Genomic DNA, 12716 nt, shown 5'->3' with positions numbered 1-12716 from the left:
CGCCACAATAGGGGATGGAAAACCTATTGATAAGTTAAGCTAAAACAACCAATTCTCTAATGGTGTTTTAGGTGTTCTCAAAGAACAAAGAGATAATTAATCTCACAAGTATTTTCTTAATCAAATCAAAGTTGTATTAATATTGAAAAATAAGCCTTTAAATAGGCTACAAAACCATGAAATAAAACCCTAGAACATAAAGAAAACCGGCCACCACACATAAAGAAACCTAGTTGGCCGACACTATACTTCATTTCCTAATCTAAGTTTGATTAATTAATTCCTTTATATTAAATTAGGAATTAATTAATTTACAATGGAAAGAATAAAATAAAAACCTTCCTAAAGTTATTTTTCCAGAAAATAAATAAATAAAAGCCAAAAAGCAATGGTAGTTTCCTAAAACAAAAAGTATAAACAAATTAGGAAACTAAAAATGCTAATCTTTTGATCAAGTTGACTTTGATCAATCTTTGACCTCTTTGAGCTTCAAATCAGCTTCTAGATGCTTTTTAGGATGCCAAATAAGCTAAATATGAAGTCCCACACGTTGCCCATGCTTGGAAAAATAAGAAAAGGCTAATACAGTAAATACAGTAAAGCCACCAAGCAATACAGCAAATTCGGCCAAATTGTTGATGCTGTCCGTACAAGCCCTTTTTGATTGCATTTGAGGCTGCTTTAACTTGATTCCATGACCTCTTAGGCATATGTATTGAACCCATAAAGCATTGGAACCATTTCATGCTTCCCGGACTCCAAAAATGTACCAAAACTGTCACCCGGGTTCGTATCGGCTTCCACCACTTGGATGCTTAGAATAGGCTTTGTATCTTCAAGTATGGACAAGCTCTATTGAGATTGATTACCCCCTGTGTAAATACTCCCAGGTTGTCCTTAAATCTCTTAATTTAAGCTCTTGTGATTGGCCTAGTCTTCATCCGTGTCGAGTCAGCACCCCAGCGGGTTATTGGTTGAGAGGCCTCGGGCGGAATCACATCAAGTCGTCTCTGTCAGCAATTCAGTCCCGAATGGTGAACTTACCATGGCTATGGTAATGGATGCCTTATTTAATGTGGAGGCCAAGAGAAAAGACAGTGGCAATGATCAAACATATGCCCTTGTCACAGAGAAATGGGGGAGATAGCAAGAAGGCACTCATGACAGAGGGAGAGGCAGATCCACAGATGGAAGGAGGCCAACATACAAGTGTCATTATTGTGGCCAAGAAGGACACTTGAAGAAGTACTACAAGAAGATGTTGCGAGAGCAAGGGAAGAAAAGCAATCAACCGAAGAAGGATGGTGAAACTTTAGTCACTGTCAGAGGAGAAGTGGCATATTATTCCACACATGAAGAATCATACATTCACACTTCAAGCCAAGAAGTCGAGTGGGTAGTTGATACTGCAGCATCCTACCACGTTACTCCACACGTAGAGTTTTTCAAGACATACAAAGTATGAGACTTTGGCACAGTGAAGATGGAAAATAATAGTTTTGCTATGATCACTGGAACTGATGATATTCAGATAAAAACCAATGTTGGATATATGATTACTTTGAAGGAATCCGACATGTTCTAGACCTTCAGCTCAATCTGCTCTCAGGAATAGCCTTTGACCAGGAAGGCTTTGGTAACCATTTTTACGACAGCACATGAAAAATGACAAAAGGTGTTATAGTTGTCACTCAAGGATATATTTATGGAATACTTTACAAGACTCATGTGAAGATTTGTGTAGATAGCCTCAACATTACAGAAGGAGAGGTATCTCAAAATCTGTGGCACCAGAGACTCGGTCACATGAGTGAGAAATGATTGTCTACCTTGAAAAATAAGAAGTTTATTACTATTTTTGAGGATGCTGTGTTGGATCCTTATAATCATGTTTGTATGGTAAACAACACAAAGTCTCATTTAAATCCTCTTCAACGAGAAGATCAGAATTACTTCGTCTGGTGCATTCTGATGTTTGTGGACGTTTGAAAGAGGAATCTCTAGGTGGCAACAAATATTTTCTGACCTTTATAGATGATGCTTCTCAGAAGGTGTGGGTTTATTTTCTGAAGACGAAGGATCAATTTTTAGATCACTTCAAAGAGTTCCATGCCATAGTAGAGCGTAAGACAGGAAAGAAACTGAAGTGTCTTCACTCAAACAATGGAGGTGAGTATACTTCCTGAAAGTTTGATGCCTACTGTAGAGGATAGGGCATTCGGCATGAGAAAACGGTCCCTCACACCCCACAACATAATGGTGTAGCCGAGAAAATGAATCGGACGATTATGGAGAAGGTCATAGGTATGATTAGTATGGCTAAGCTGACAAAATCATTCTAGGAAGAAGCTATTCGTGCCACCTGCTATTTGATTAATAGTTCACCATCAGTACCACTGAACTTTGAAATTCCAAAGAAAGTGTGTTCTGGTAAGAATCCCTCATACTCTCATTTAAGAGTATTTGGATGTTTGGCCATTGCACATATATCCAATAAGCTTAGACAGAAGCTTGATGCAAAGACTAATCCATGCATCTATATCGAATATGGAGATGAAGAATTCGGATACAGATTATGGGACCCAAAAGCAAAGAAGGTTATCAAACGCAGGGATGTAGTATTCCAAGAAAATTAGACTATAAAAGACATTAAGGAGCCCATAAAGTCTTTAATACTAGTGCCCATGATTTTGCTCCTGATCCAGCACTAGCACAACCCGTTACAGATAATGATGAGGTGCATAGAGAATTATCAGAAACAAAACAAGAGAGAGAAGAGGATATTGAGCAGGGATATGCTCAAACACTAGAAGCTACAAGACCATTTCAATAGTCAAATGATGGTACACCTTTCTGAAGATCTGAACAAGTCCGTATTCCCTCAAAAAGATATCCAGAATCTCAATATATTTTGCTTGTTGAAGAAGGGGAGCCAGAGAATTTTTAGGAAGCTAACTCTCATCAAGACAAAGAAAATTGGCTGCATGCAATGCAAGATGAGATGGAGTCTTTGTAGAAGAACCATACGTATGAGTTGGTTGAGCTTCCAAAAGGAAAGAATGCATTGAAGAACAAATGGGCATTCAAGCTCAAGAAAGATGGCAACGAATGGGTGGTGAAACATAAAGCCCGATTGATCGTCACAGGTTTCCTTCAGAAGAAAAGAATTAATTTTGATGAGATTTTCTCATCAGTGGTGAAGATGACTTCGATACGACTTATTGTCGGTTTAATAGCCTATTTAGACCTAGAGCTTAAGCAGATGGATGTGAAAACAACATTCCTTCATGGTGATCTACATGAGGAGATTTATATGGAGCAGCCAAAAGGTTTTGAGGTTTTAGGGAAGGAGAACCTAGTTTGCAAATTAACGAAGAGCTTGTATGGCCTCAAGCAAGCACCTAGGCAGTGGTACAAGAAGTTTTACTCTTTTATGGTGAGTTAAGGATACAAGAAGACTGACGCAAACTAGTGTGTTTATATTCAAAGGTTTTCATATGGAAAGTTCATTGCACTTTTGCTGTATGTCGACAACATGCTGATCGTTAAACAAGATCAATGAAAATTAGTCAGCTGAAGAAGGAACTTTCCAAGTCATTTGATATGAAGGACTTGGGACCAGCTCAACAGATTTTAGGAATGCAAATAGCTCAAGATAGGAAAAATCATAAGTTATGGCTATCTCAAGAGAAGTATGTTGAAAGAATGATAAAGAGATTTGACATGGAGAAGGCCAAACCAATCAGCATTCCACTGGCCAACCATTTCAAGTTGAGCAAGAGTTCATGCCCTTTATCCAAAGTTGAGATAGAGGAGATGGCTTCAGAGCCTTATTCTTCAGCGGTGGGAAGTCTAATGTATGCAATGGTGTGTACTAGAATGGACATTACTCATGCAGTTGGTACCATGAGCAAATTTCTTTCAAATCCTAAAAAGGAACACTGGGAAGCAGTCAATTGGATTCTCAGGTATCTTAAGGGTACATCAAAAGTATGCTTATGTTACGAGGGACGTGATCCAGTTCTTCATGACTACACAGATGCAGATATGGCCGGAGATCTTGATAGTAGGAAATCTACTTCAAGTTATATTTACTTTTTTGCTGGAGGAGTTGTGTCATGGCAATCAAGATTGCAAAAGTGTGTAGCTTTATCCACGACAGAAGCAGAGTACATTCCCGCAGCGAAAGCCAGTAAAGAGATGATGTGGTTAAAGCGTTTACTCCATGAACTAGGCATCAAGCAGAAGGACTACAAGATACATTGTGACAGCCAGAGTGCTATAGATTTGAGCAAGAACTCAATGTATCATTCTCGGACAAAGCATATTGATATCCGCTATCATTGGATACGCGATGTAACTAAGCTGAATTGTTCAGATTGGTGAAGATTCACACAAAAAAGAATCCAGCAGATATGTTTACAAAAGTTGTCCTACCAGAGAAGTTGAAGCTGTGTAGAGACATAGCCGGTTTAGATGGTGAGTGACCATCAAGTTTTTTGAAATGTAGCTGAAGGGGGAGAATTGTGGGGGTCCAGCCTTTTATCTCCTAAAACCCAAGCCCATTAGGGTTTCAACCCTAGAAACCCTAGAGAGAATATTATAAATAGATGTTTATTTTTAGTCTTGTAACATACAACACACAGTATAAACAATACAGGTTTTTTAGAGAGGCTGAGAGAAGGTTTTTTGTGTATAAATTTTATAGTTATAATACATCTTTTTCTTCTTAATTTTTGTGCTTTTGTCTTTCTTTATTTTTCTATATTAGTTTTGTGTTTTTCTGTGATCAAAGAATCACAACAGGTTGGTGACATAAATTATGTTAGCAATAATTGCTGAGTTAATCAAAGAATCTTGCAGAAATTCTTTCTAAAATTTTCTCAGTTTCTTTCCTTTTATCTAGTTTTCTTCCATTTGTTTCTTTTTCTCGCATCTTTTTTTGCTTTCGTGGTATTAGAGCACGCCATTCATGGCTTCGCAGAAATACACACTTCTGGTTGTGTCAGTGTTCTCAAGCAATATGGTGAATCTCAAAGAAGATAACTTCATTCTTTGGATGTCACAGATTATTCTTACGCTTAAAGGTCATGATTATGATAAATTCATCCTTATTCAAAGATGAGCAACTAAGAGAGATCTCAATCTTGATGAGGATCACTCCGGATGCTCAAAGGTATTGGATGAAGAGCTTGATTATTGGGAAAAATAGGATTAGCTACTTCTCGGTTGGATTTGATATAGGTTTTTGCAACATTTGGTCGACCGGAAAACTACATTTGATGTTTGGCAAACACTTGAATCAAGATATGCCTCACATTCCTAATATTAGATTTTTCAATTTTGCACTTGATTACTAACTATTAAAAAAGGAGGCTTGAGTATTAATGAGTATCAGTTAAAGATGAAAACAACTGCTGATAATCATGAAGATATTGGTGACTATGTTCATGAAACAGACACGGCCTATTAAGAATGGTTTACCATATGAATTTGATTTTCTTTTTGAGAATCCAAATTCTTGATTAGATTCAAATAAATTGACTGAAATTCATTTCAGATTTCTTGCTTATGAAACTATACCTGAAGAGTATAACTTTGTGATCTTTATGAATATTGATGTCACTAATTATGCAAATTTGTTGAGTTCTATTAACAATATTGGGGTGAATTCTATGTCAAGTGTCAATTCTATCAATTTGCAACCAAGTCCAGTTGGTTTTTCTGTTTACTCTCTAGAACCATCAGCACCTTCTGTCTCTTGTTATGAATCCAATGACACACATGTTTTTCCTAGAACCGTTGTTCCTCTGCAATCAATCATCCATTTATTGGACATATAATGGTAGTGCTAATCATCAATATCCTCAAGAAGTTCAATTTGCTAGAGGCTATAGTAATGGCTTTCATGCACCCAATCATAACTATACTCCTCACGGAAGAGGCAATAATCGGTCTATTTGCCAAGTTTAAGGGACAATGGGGCATGCAAAAGATGCTTGTTGTTATAGTTATGCTTAGAATTTTCAACAACTAACTCAGTTTTCTCAACCAATTCAATAACTACAAGGATAAACTTCAAGAAACTTCTTTGCTAGCATACAATCTCCTTTGCAGCCAAGTATGTTCCATATTGAGTTGTATACTTAAAATATGCAATCCCCTGTATCACCAGCTATGACATTTAACTCAAATATGGGAACTTATCCTTTACAACGTTGTTTTTCAAATTCTTTTGGTTATGGCTCATCTCTCTTGCCTGGAAATCTTGTTATTGTACCACCCGTGTTTTATAATGGCCTTCAATGTCCTTCTCCTTTACTTTCTTAACAGGCTAATCTCTATACTCCACAAGGTCATAACAATGCTGGTGTGTTTGTGCCTTCCGTGTCAACTTCAATCGAGCAGCATGTTGGCAATTATACTATGGCCTCTCAATAGTCTACAAACATGAGTAATCTAAACATGAATCCAAATCTTGTTGCCAATGCAGTGTCAGCTACAATTGATCATATCCCCACTTGGTTTCTAGATAGTGGAGCTACTAATCATGTGGTAGCTGATAGTGATAGCCTTCTCAAACAAACTAAGTATCAAGGCAACAATAAGTTGGTTTTTGGTAATAGGCTGAAGGTAGACATCACTTATCTTGGTAATACTTTTATACCATCTTTGTCCATGTTGGTCAAACTCAACAATATACTTGTTGTACCTAGTATTGCTAAAAATCCTTCGAGAATCTCACAGCTCACTAAAGATAATTATTTACTTGCAGAGTTTACTAATCATTATTGTTTTATTAAGGAAAATATAGGTAAAATTCAGCTTATAGTCATTCCGGTTAATAGGGCCTTATAAGTTGGAAGTTCTTGTTTTTAAGAAGAATAAAGTTGCAGCAAAATAATGTTTTTCACAAGGCTTAGTAAAAATAAAGTGGGTTCATTTCCCAATAGTACTTTAAGATTCTGTAATAATTTTATTAGTCCTGGTGTTGTTTTGTCAGGTCCAAGTATTCTATCAGAGTATTCCTCTTTTTTCTGCCTGTGAGTCAGCTTTGGCTAGTGATGATTGTCACTACATTTACTTTGCTTCATAAGTGTTAAGGTCATCCAAAGTGACAAAGTATTACAAGAAGTTCTCAAACAATGTAGTAAACGCTTTCTAAATAAAGAACCGTTTTTTATGATGTTTGCCAGCTTGGTAAATATCATTTAAGTACTTTCATGCTTCAGTTTCTAGTACAATGCACCATTAGATATTGTTTACACTAATTTGTGAGGTCCTGCTCTAGTGAAATCCAAAGAGAGCTATAGATACCATATTTCAACGATTATTCTAATTTTTTTGGAGCTATCCTTTAACAAATAAGTCAGAAGCCTTGGCAATATTCACAAAATGGTGGAAAGACAATTTGACAGGAATGTTAAAGTGGCTCAAGATGATTAAGAAGGGGAGTTCTGGCCATTTCTTCTTTATATTTCAAAATTGCGCATAGTTTTTTGCCATCCTTGTCCATATATTCATTCTTAGAACGGTAAATTGGAGAGGAAACACAGACATCTTAACAGACATCTTGTTAAAGTGGGAATGTGCCTTTTGGCTCAAGCACATATGCTTTTGATGTTTTGGTGGGAAGCTATTCATAGTGTATCTTTTTTAATAAACAAGCTTACTACACAGGTTCTTCATCAACTCTAAACAAGCTTACTACACAGGTTCTTCATCAACTCTAACCTTATTAAAAACTTTTTCATAAAAAAACTGGTTATAATTTTTTGAGGGTGTTTGGTGATGCTTGTTTACCATATTGAGACCTTACAACAAGCATAAACTAGACTTTCACACTTCTATGTGTATTTCTAGGGGATATAGGTATTTACATTCCTCTAGAAGAATGTATATTTCCATTAGTGCAGTCTTCCATGAAACAGAATTTCCCTTTGGATAAGGATTTTCCCAAGATTTCTGTTTCTCAGGTTGATAAAAGTTCCTTTGATTGCTCTTTGGTTATAGTCCATAAATTAATTCCTTCTCAATCTAAAATTTCTGTTGTATCTTCGTTTCCTTCTTCCTTGAATCCAGTTTCTATTTCTAATTCTTATAGTTTTGCTTCCAAGTTATCAGTTTCATCTTCTTCAGTTCATGTTGATACCATAACAAACTATCATTCTTTTTCTTTGAATTCAGATTTGGTCAGTTATGTTCCTAGTATAAAATCGTTTGTTGATTTACGATAAAATGATTAAGACATTTAGTTAAAAAACTAGTTCTTAAAACAATTCAAATTGATCCAATGATCACTAGATCCAAAAATGGAATTATGAAACCCAATCTTTCAAAAGCTTTTCCAGCCACCAAACATCTTTTACTTCCTACTTCACTTACTTCTGCGGTTGAACCCAAAATAGTAAGAACAACTCTTCTTGCCCGTCCGTGGAACAATGCCATGACTTTAGAATATGACGGCGTTGTTAAAAAACAACACTCGGGACTTAGTTCCCCATATTCCAAATATGAATGTTGTTGATGACAAGTAGGTGTTTAGTGTTAAATATAATGCCATATGGAACTGTTGAACGACATAAAGATAGGCTGGGTGCAAAGGATTTTCCACAAACTCTTGACTTGGACTATTTTGAAACTTTAGCCCAATAGTGAAATCAGGTTAATATTGACTATTGCTCTCTCTAAGTATTGGCCAATTTGGCAATTAGACTTTAACAATGCCTTCTAAATAGTGAGCTACTGAGCTTCATGAAATAGTTTATATGTCCCAAACTGAGCGTTTTGTTTTAGCTCAGTTTCCAGGACATGTGTATAAACTAAAAAGGCGTTGTATAGCTTACATCAAACCCCATGAGCTTGGTTTGACAAGCTTAACGGAGTGTTGATTATAAGGGCTTTAAAAATTCATAAGCTGATACATCATTGTTTATATTCAACACAACCACAACTTGTGCTATGGTTTTGATATACGTTGATGACATCATAATGACAGGAGATCGCACATCTTTTATACAAAAGCTTATTAAAAATTTAAATTCAGAATTCTCCCTTAAGGATCTATGAGATTTGCATTTCTTTCTTGGAGTTGAAATGCATCGGTTTGGTGGTGTTATGAAGTTGACACACAACAAATATATTAGAGATTTATTGACCAAAAAGAAGATTGACTTCGCAAAAAGCTCTTAATACATATGGTGAGTGGTAAACAGTTATTTTTATATGAAGGTGATTTGTTTTAAAGCCCTAAGCTCTATAGAAGCATAGTTGGAGCTTTTCAATACTTGACACTAACTCAACTAGAAATTTCTTTTTCTGTTAATAAATTAAGTTAGTTTCTTCACTTACCTACTGCTGCTTACTGGGATGCTTGTAAAAGATTGTTCAGATATTTGAAGGCACAATATAGGTGGGACTTCAGCTTTAGGCCTCAGATCAGATGCCTTTGCTAACTCGAATTGGACTGGCAATACTGATGACAGGTAATTTACTAGTAGGTATTGCATTTTTCTGGGTGCTAGCTTTCGTTTCTTGGAGTTCCAAAAAGTAATATGTTATTGCTCAATTGAGTACAGAGGCAAAGTATTGAGCCTTGGCTCATGTTACTGCAGCTACCTGAGAATTGCAGTTTATGTTTCCAAGGCCTGTCATTTGAAGTGATAACATTGGAGCTGCATCATTAGCATTAAACCCAGTTCACCATGGTCGTGTCAAGCACATTGAAAAAGATCTACATTTTGTTTGTGATTAAGTGATCGAGAGAGAGATTGAAATATAATATGTGCGCTTTAAAGAGCAGATTGCTGACAAATTCACTAAGCCTTTAAGAACTTCAAGGTTCTAGTTTTTAAGAAACAAGTTGAAAGTGTGAGAAATTCCTTCAAACTTGAAGACTGCCTTGCTATGAGTTTTTGTTTCTGATTACTTATCAGAATTTCAAATTAAAGGTAGGAAAAAGACACGTTTAACTTCAGCGGGAGTGTTGTGGTATATTTGCTTGCCCCCTCTGCTTTTCTTTGACAGTTTATAGTTCTAACTCAGCATTTTAAGTTAGAGGTTGTGAAATCGTGTCACGTGCTAGTAATTGTTTGTTAAGGAGTGAACAATTTCCGGTTAGGCTGATCTTATAAATTCTGCTTAACGGTAATTGTTCTACTTGATTTTGGAAAGTTAATCAAAGAATCCTCCAGAAATTTTCTAAAATTTTTCAGACTTTCTTTCCTTTTCTCTCCCTTTTTTTTTTTTTTTTTCTTTTTGTCGCATATTTTTCCTTTCCTTTCATTTTATTTTTATTCTTTTTGGCTGGGCAGGTATTTTTTTTTGTATTGCTCTTACTCTCACAATGTTTCTCCAAAGTTAAAATCTATTGCATTTGTGTCAACTAACGCAGCGACTGATAATCCCGGGACTGAGTTAAAGCTAGGAATTTATCTTTTCAGGCCCGTTGATGAGATATTCTTTGATGTTTGTGACAGATATGAAACCAGTCAATGAACTTTCTTTGACAATTGCTTTAAACCAGCAATGACTTGTTTTTCAATTCTTAATGCTTTGCTTTCCTTGCCTTTATTTAACTGTTTTGCTGCTATGGTCGCACGTTTACCAACTTCCTTTTTGTTAGGTACAGAGTTATGATGCTACAACACACTTTTGAGTCCACCGTCTTGATTGTTCTCAGCATTCATACCCATATAAGTGGGAAGCTAAAGATTTTTAGTTTTGCTCAACCAAACTGATTCCTTTCCCTTTCAAGTCTTCGGCTCTTGTGCATCTCTACGTTCTTTGAAGTGTTTATAAAATATATTCTCTTTAAAGTTTAGAAGTAATGGACTGCCATTTTGAGGAGGTTCTTGACCTCAATCACCAATTGTTTAATACAATATAAATTGTATTAAATAGATATGTATATCAAATCAACATTACTTGAGAAAGTATTTGACATAAGTATCGTAGGCAAAACCAAGAAAACACAAATTTTTACTTATTGAAAACAAAAAAAAAAATTAAATAAAATAAAATAAATAAATAAATAAAAATCATCTTTATATATATATATATATATATATATATCAATGGAACAAATTCTTTCTTAACTGATCGCCAAAAGGACAAGGAAAAGGAAGCACATAAATGGGAAGAACAAGTAGTAAGAGAAATGGGAAGAACATGTGGTAACACCAAAATCTGATACAAGAGGTTTTTATAAATAACTAGCAAAAAGTTAATAGCGAAGGAGGTATGAAAGAAAATCCACAGCTGTAACTCTAAGCACCTGCACCTGCTTCTGAAGATTGAGTTTGTTTCCGCAACTCTCCCTCAGCATTCCTAAGAAATTGATCCCACCCACTTCCAGGGCTCGTATCCAAGTAATCATATGGAACCGCCGTTTTCAAGCCTGGCCTTACTCCACATTGGCTCTCCACAATCCTAAACTCCACACCACCTTCTTCTTCTTCTTCTTCTTCTTCACTCGTCACTTTCTTCTCCAATTCATCCCAACCAAACAATAATGGCAGGGTAAATCCACCCCATGGATTGAAATCCACTATCTTAACCCGCTCATCTCTCGTCACATATACATCAAATGTGTAATCTTGAGATTCAAACCTATGCTTCACGTGTTCCACAAAGAATTTCCGGATCAACACCCGAAGATTGCACTTGTTTTCAAGCAGAGGCGGATAGAAAGTTGTAACCTCACGTTGGCAAATCCCAACCAAATTCTGACCTTTGACAAAGCAGCGAAATTCCATGTCCGGTCGAAGAGATGGGTACCATTTGCGAAGTGCAAGGAAGAAACTTGGAGGTCTGGATGAAGTTTTGTCGGTGCAGGAATCATAGGCATGGCAGAGATCATGAGTGAGGGAGTCGGAGGATCGAAGCAAGAGCGCAATCTCAGTGAAGGAGGTGCATCGGAGGGTCCCAGTTGTACTCATCCAACACGAATCTTTGGGTGCGCTCCAATTGAGCTTTGGGAAAACAGCGCCTCCTAATTCTTTGATGGACTCCTTAATCTCCAATTCCAGTTCAGGGAAAGAAGGTGGTGGTAAAGATGGCTGTTCCGATTCATCTTCTGACCCTCCTTCTGAAACCTGATAGTCTTCTTCCTCATGTGGATTGTGAATTCTATTGGGTAGAGCATCTTCATTGAAGACGGAAACAGGAACAAGAAATGGCCCTGAATCATCGACGAGGTAGTGGACAAAGGATTCTGGAAGCCGATGAATTAGGGTTTTGATAGACACGGATTTGAACTTTGGGTACCATTCCTGAATCTGGCATCGGTTAACTTCTTCTTCCTTCATTTATGTTCTTCTTTATTTCTCAACTCTGGTCTACAAAAAGCAAAGTAAAAAAACATTAAAAAAAAAAAAAAAAAAAAACTTTAAAACAACCCAAACCAACCCAAAATCATGGCAACGAATTTGAAGAAATTGAAGTTCTAAGACCCGTAGCAGTGACCGGTAAGGATCAACTTACCTAAGATCCGGTGAAGAGCTTGGGTCTGGTGGGGTTCGGTGGCAATGGCTCTGGCTCTGTGTTTTCATTCAATAATAAGTTACGAAAGCAAGGAAGAAAGAAGAATCAAGGCTCTGTGGCTATGTAGTGATTTGAATACAAGTACTGTAGTGAAAGTGTATTCTTAAAAAAATTACTTTTATTTTATTATTTTTTTTTTTTAATTTCGTTTCATTTATTTTTAATTTCCCATA

The 12716-nt window shown here is 36.4% G+C and overlaps 1 protein-coding gene across 1 annotated transcript; it reads right to left on the bottom strand.

The window, feature by feature from the left end:
• Positions 1 to 11029: 11029 nt before the first annotated feature.
• On the bottom strand, positions 11030 to 12639 carry LOC107413639 (uncharacterized). The gene is made up of 2 exons (XM_048470469.2): positions 12484 to 12639; positions 11030 to 12338 (listed from the first exon to the last, which is right to left on the bottom strand). Exon 2 carries the CDS (start codon positions 12306 to 12308, stop codon positions 11268 to 11270), a length of 1041 nt encoding a protein of 346 aa, XP_048326426.2. The 5' UTR covers positions 12309 to 12338; positions 12484 to 12639; the 3' UTR covers positions 11030 to 11267.
• Between the last annotated feature and the right edge of the window lie 77 nt (positions 12640 to 12716).

The sequence above is a fragment of the Ziziphus jujuba genome, chromosome 8, assembly GCF_031755915.1.
Source record: "Ziziphus jujuba cultivar Dongzao chromosome 8, ASM3175591v1".
NCBI lineage: Eukaryota > Viridiplantae > Streptophyta > Magnoliopsida > Rosales > Rhamnaceae > Ziziphus > Ziziphus jujuba.
Note: the sequence above shows the minus strand (reverse complement) of the source record. Positions and strands in the feature narration are given on the sequence as shown.